The sequence below is a fragment of the Pseudopipra pipra genome, chromosome 2, assembly GCF_036250125.1.
Source record: "Pseudopipra pipra isolate bDixPip1 chromosome 2, bDixPip1.hap1, whole genome shotgun sequence".
Taxonomy (NCBI): domain Eukaryota; kingdom Metazoa; phylum Chordata; class Aves; order Passeriformes; family Pipridae; genus Pseudopipra; species Pseudopipra pipra.
The window spans coordinates 31,459,157-31,465,564 of NC_087550.1; the positions used below are offsets into that span (position 1 = coordinate 31,459,157).

General features: G+C 47.5%; 1 protein-coding gene across 2 annotated transcripts in view; it reads right to left on the minus strand.

The window, feature by feature from the left end:
- NARS2 (asparaginyl-tRNA synthetase 2, mitochondrial) overlaps positions 1-3,964 on the minus strand; it is a 52,515-nt gene extending 48,551 nt beyond the window's left edge. Inside the window, exons 1-2 of one of the 2 annotated variants that reach the window (XM_064644882.1) lie at positions 3,728-3,964; positions 632-741 (exon numbers count right to left, since the gene is read on the minus strand). In XM_064644882.1, coding sequence (XP_064500952.1) covers positions 632-741; positions 3,728-3,856 — 239 coding nt within the window. In that variant the 5' untranslated portion in view covers positions 3,857-3,964. The remainder of the gene's footprint in view (positions 1-631; positions 742-3,727) is intronic. The other variant, XM_064644883.1, reaches the window with a different exon arrangement.
- Between the last annotated feature and the right edge of the window lie 2,444 nt (positions 3,965-6,408).

The following is a 6,408-nucleotide window of genomic DNA, read 5'->3' on the forward strand; positions in this document are numbered from 1 at the left end:
TAGGACAAGGTAGGAGTGTTGGACAAGTAAGGGAAAAAGAGGCAGGCTTTTAACTGAAGGGGCTCTTGGTGGAGATAAACCAGGCCTATAGAAGAAAAATTTAAAAAAATCTTTAATATATTAAGTTACACACAGAAGGTTCCTGGATCTTCCCAAAACTCCCAACCCTAGTCCAATGAACAACTGAGAGTTATAAACAAAATTAAGCTGTAAAACAAGTGTATTATTTTATTATACTAGATCAGACATGCCTATCCAGGGAGCATGCCTACCAAGCCTGCCTTGAAAAGTTATTATAGGAACATCAACAGCACCCTCCAAAACCCAGAGGACAGTTATCCCCGGTTACCTTGTGTGATTTCCAAGCAATTCCAACAGCAGTCAAGAATGTCTACATTATTAAGAACATTAGGCCCAAATTAATCTCACAGGATTAATCAACTGAACCACAAGGCCTCAGCTAAGAGGAGATAGAGTAGTATGACACTCTCCATTCTAAAAATACATCCAGAGACCCCAGACTGCAGCAGTGCCTTCCCTGTGGTCAGGTGCCAGCTGGTGGCGAGTCCTGGGCACAGCCTTCCAAGCACTGCTCAAAATGTATTTCTCCAGTTATTTCAAATGGACCAACCTATTTTCCAGGCTGGGATTAGCAACCACCTGGAGGTGTTCCAGAGAACTTCCATCGTTTATGTGCAGGAACAAAACTTCCTTCTGGGATCGGACAGAACGGACCCAGCCCTAGAAATAAAAGAGATTTGTTATTTCTTGGCATGGACACAGTGTAGTCATGCTCTTCTTTCAGCTAAGTCAGACATGCCACTTCAAGACTATTTTAGCTTCTTACTGAAATCAGTGTCTCTTTAGGGACAAAAAAAATAAATAAAAAAGGGTAAAAAAAAGTCAGAGAGAAAAAAAATCCTTAGGCAGAGACACCCTCCTGAGCATGGAAAGGAATAACTAAGATGCATCTGCATCTTTGGGGAGCTGAGAATACAGAAAGCAAGAAGGCGTTCTGGAGATGAAGAGCATTTTAGTGAAGTACATATTCTTATTAGTGGTGTCCCTTCCAAACACTTCTTACTGAAAAAGGAGAGACTGGTAATGCACACTTCTTCATGATAACACATTCAAGACTGTTTTGATGCATTTTATTATCAAATTTTGTTGCTGTATCACCTGTAGAAAAGTTCCAACTGAAATATATTCACTAGTTGTTTATATGTCCTAAACTGCTGGACTGCTAAAACAGTGATGCAGCCAATAGATTCATATGAAAGACTACAGAATGCAAAACAAAAATAAAAATTAACGCCTTGGATGTTTCTTCCTACATCTCAAAATCAAGACTGCTACACTGTCCCCATGAAAAAAAAAATAAGAAAAAATTTAGAAGCATCTTGTCCAGTTTCACTGAAAGAATTAAAATAATAATACAAAAGTTCTCTGTAACAGCAAAACAGTAGAACTAGCCATGTACATCTCAGGCTAATGTCTTAATTTGAGTTTTTTAACGAGAGATAAATTTTAATTTCTTTTTAAGGGAAACACTAAGTCACTACTAGGGCACCAAGCAATAGTAAGAGCATCCAAAATAACTCCCTTAGTTGCTCCCCAACTTGCAAGGGTTGAGACAAAGCTGCCCTTAAAAGCACAACTACCGGCTGGGGACCTTGCAGCTCATCTTATAGCAGTACTGTAGAGAACAACTGAAAACAGTGCTGATTAAACAACCAAACTGCCTCTTTTCCAACCAGTTTTGTCTTTTGCTTATCTGGAAGGTCCCAGGTAGTCCCAATGACTTTAAACCAATGTGAATCCATCTACTTCTGTTGTCTAGACAGAGCAAACTTCAAGAACTAAACAGCACCAGAAGTAAAGCGTTCTTAAAACTACAACATGACTACTAATACAGGCAAAGCATTACACAGGCTTGTAGAACAGGTAGAGGACATACAAGGCATATGGCATATAAGAACTATGAAGATTTTAAAGCCATGAACCTAGTGATTCAGACAGGGTAAACCACCTCTGCAGTGTTCCACCCAAAAGAAGAACTAACGCCAGCAACAAGATCACCTGGGCTTATATTTGTATGGCTAAAGCAATAGGTGTTTAAAAGGTATTCCATACAACAACATGCCTGAAGCTCTTGTGCTTATCCTCTGTATTCCAGTAAATCCCCAGAACACACCATGTTCATTACGGTTGATGCATGTTTAATGTATAATGGCAGGTGTTTTTCTAGTTTCCTTCCTCATAAGTGCTCCTTAACAAAACACACAAAACCCTGGAACAGAGAAACATTCTCAAGAGCTTTTTTTCCCTACCTCATCAAGCTGTTCTGGGTTTTGTTAAGTAAGAAGAGGAGTCTTGCAACCTGCAATAGGAAATAAGAACATACCCACAGGCTTGCATTGGAGCAGCAGAGGCTGTGGCACAAAAGTTTTGACCACTTCATACCTTACCAGAATCAACATGCAGTAAAAGTGAGAATCCTGACTCAGACTGGACCGCACATTCCAACAACCTGGCCATAATGAGGTTGGATTTAAGCCAGACCAGTTCCCTAACCCAGTTTAATACAAAAAACCTCCACATTTTGCCAGCACAGGGGAAGAGCAAAAAAGAAGCAAGGCCCTGGAGGGACAGGGAAGGTGGGGGAAAGGCAGTATTGCCAACTTTAGCATCAATTTATTCCAGCTTGCATTATTCATAAAACTACAGCTGCAAAGAACCTACACTGGACGAGCTACTTCCTACCCTTTTAAACTTCATCTATGCGTGTGTAGAAATACCAGTGTGCTACAAACGGGTTTTTGGGTCAGCAGAATCACAGAAAGGCTTGGGTTGAAAGAGACCCTAAAGATCATCTAGTTCCAAGCCCCCTGCCATGAGCAGGGACACCCTCCATGAGACCGTGTTGCTCCAAGCCCCATCCAACCTGGTCTTGGACATTTCCAGGGATGGGGCATCCACATATTCTCTGGGCAACCTGTGCCAGTGCCTCATAACCCTCAAGGTATGGATCTTCTTTCTCATAAATCTAGATCTACTCTCTTAGTTTTGTTTAAAACTGTTACCAAGTACCCCAGTCCTCTTCAGATTCATTCAGAAATACTGACAACTACACAGTTCTGGCCACAGGCCTTGCACCAAAACAGGTGTGTGTGCAACCACTGCTCTGCCAGTTGGGAACACCAGAAATCTGGGGAACACACAACCCTATGTCAAGGGAAAGAGCTCCATTGCTAAAAGGTCCATTTATCCCAGTCTACCTTGGTTCACAACAGGACCCAGACACGAACAGCAGTGAAAGCTATCGATGATTCTACTTACATTGCTATAAACCTACAGGTATGTGCTACAAAGATGCGGTACAAGACACAGAAAAAAAACTTTGAAAACAACAGTACCATGGTTTGCTCTCCCAAACGGAACAGGCGATAAAGCCAATACTGTAGAGAGCACTTTTCGGTACAACCCATCACAGAGACCACCTTTCCCTGCCCCTACCAAGTAACTTCAAAGCTTTGACAACAGCAAACTGAGTACACAAACCGAAAGATCGCACAGCGAGGCCCCGCACACCGCGAAGGCGATCCGGGAGCTCAGCAAAACGCCCTGCAGAGCTCCCAGCTCTTCCTCCCTGAGGCACCACTACGGGCCCTCTCCCCTCCGCTCAGGCTCTGGACCGGGACATTTCCAGGCACACCGGGACACACACCTGCACTCTGACCGCGTCCGCCGCCTCCCGCGCCCCCAGCGCTTCGCGTACACGCAGCCGCACCGCCCGCGGCAGGGAGGCGCAGCGCCGGAGGGCCCGCCACCCGCCCTGGGCCCGGGCCCCCAGCATGGCGAGGCCTGGCGGGCCCGCTCCCCCCGGACCCTCGGCCTGAGCCCGCTCCCGATCTCGATCCCACTCCCGCGCCCGCACGGGCCCACGTGAGCCGGTGCCCCGCCCACCGTCTCACGTGACCTCCCCGCCCACCGTCTCACGTGACCTCCCCGCCCACCCAGCGGGTGGACTTCCCCCAGCGAGCCAATCAGAACGGGAGAGCCCACCCAGTCCGCCTCTTCCGCCACCCTGGCGCAAGGGCCTCTGGGAAATGTAGTTCCTGGCTTGGGATCTCGGCGCCAAGCGAGTCACGGGGGGCTGAGGTTCTGTGCTGGCTGCGGTTCTGTGCTGGCTGCGGGAGGGATCCCCTGTTGGGAGACAAGGGATCTCCGTGGCGGGGATGAGGGGTCCTGCTGCCCTCTGGGACCTCCTCGGCGGCAGCGCAGTCTAGCCTATGAGCCGCTCTCTTCCCCTCCCGGGCTCCTTTCAGGCAGCGTGAGCCTTCCGTGCTGGTCCTGACGAAGGAGGCAGGGTTCGGCACTGCTCTGCAAGCCTCGCTGAGGAATCAGATCTTCCTCCTGTCCCTTTTTCAGGCTTATGCCCCTCTGCCTATGCAGGTCCCCTGAGTAGCAGGTGAGGAGCAGCCGCCAGGGCGAGTGTCTCCAGCCCTCCAGAGAATGACTTAGGAATACCGGTGGGCTAAAATCTGAACGTGATGTGGCAATGTGCCCTTCCAGCCCGGAAAGCCAACTGTAACCTGGATTGCATCAAAAGCAGCGTGGCCCACAGGTCGAGGGAGGTGATTCTGCCCCTCTGCTCTGCTCTGGTGAGACCCCACTTAAAGAGCTGCGTGAGAGACATGGACCTGTTTGAGCGAGTCTAGAGAAGGGCCATAAAGAGCCTCAGAGGGCTGGAGCACCTCTGCTGTGGATACAGGCTGAGAGAGTTGGGATTGTTCACCATGGAGAAGAAAAGGCTCCAGGGACAAGTTATTGCAGCCCTTCCATAGTTAAAGGGGGTTTATAAGAAAGATGGAGAGTCCCATGCCAAGGTGAGGGACAATGGCTTTAAAATGTAAGAGTGTAGATTTAGATTGCACATAAGGAAGAAATTCTTCCCTATAAGAGTGGTGAGACACTGGCACAACTTCCCCATCCCTGGAAGTGTCCAAAGCCAGGTTGGATGAGGCTTGAAGAAACATAGTCTCATGGAAGGCAGCAACTGAATATTTCTGCTGTGCTTGTGGTCAGAAGTTGCCTCATTCCTGTGCACTGATCTTTGGAGCACTGTGGGTTAAACAAGAGACAGCAGCAATGAGATGCCCCAGGGCCAGGAGGTGCTGGGAGGCAGCTTTGGTTGTGACACTGCTTATAGGAAGATGAATCCCTGCTTCGCTGCAATGTCTCAGATAAGGAAAGAATTGCTAGCCAGAGACTTCATTTAAAAGAAACGAGCTGGGCTCATGGGAAAGAGAGAGGAAAGCTTTGTAAATGTTTGGTTTTGACTTTTCCCTGTGATGCTTTTTATCTGTGCATTAAAGTCTTGTCCTCAAAGTCCCTTGTGCTGCTTGCCAGGACCTTCCTTCACCTCTGCCTTTTCTCCTAGTAAGCCAGTGTCCCCACCCATGGCTCTCAGTCTTGACCTGAGCTCCAAGTGCCTTGAAAGGCCATCCTGAGGAATTAGAGCTGCAGAGCAGGGGCACGGACATAATCAGGTGGATGAGAAAGACATTGAGAGGAAGGATAGGAGGCCTCAGGGAGGGGTGCAGGGAGGGTAGGTAGAGGGAGGGATAGAAGCACATCCTCAGCCAACAAGGACAACTCTGTCCTCTGTGCCACTGCATGGAATCATGCAGACTGCCTGGACACACACAGGTTGCTGCCTCAGTGCTGGATGGAAACACGGGGATATTCATATCTTGGTACGCCTGAGTAAGCAAAATTAGTTTGAATGCGAATCACCATCCCCTCCTGTAAGGGCCAGCATTGAGCTTTGCTGTGTGTTGGTACGCTGCTGTGATGTGGTTTCTTAAAGAATCACAGTGCAGGAAGGAGCTGGTACTGCAGTGTCAGGCAGAGATACAGGATGTAAACTGGTAGGAAATTAGGGCTCTATCGTTCAGGAAACTCCTGGCTTAATGTGAGGATTAAGCTTGTATGTAATGACTGTTCAGTGCATGTTATGTGTTCTCTGTGCCTGGCCACAGATGGTGCATTTATTACTGTTCTCAGCTGTAGGTTTTGCCTCGTGTTCTGTCTTACTGTCCAGAATACTTTTTTCTGGTGTTATTTGACTCGTAAAACCCTCTCCAGGCAAGATAAACAATTAATTTAGGGAAGAACTGAGGGTAACACCAATGACAGTGTCTAAAGACACCAGGAAAGGGATAAGGTCCTTTCCCTCAGATCCATCTGCTCCAGGGCCAGCTTATGAGTATTTGAAGGGAAGGGCATAACACAGGAAAGTCTGGCCTCAGATTTTTTTGGTCTGGATTTGAACTTTTCCCATCCAGCTGAATATCCTTTTTTCTAAAGTCCAAATGGTATCCCTGGAGAGGGCAAGAATCTGGT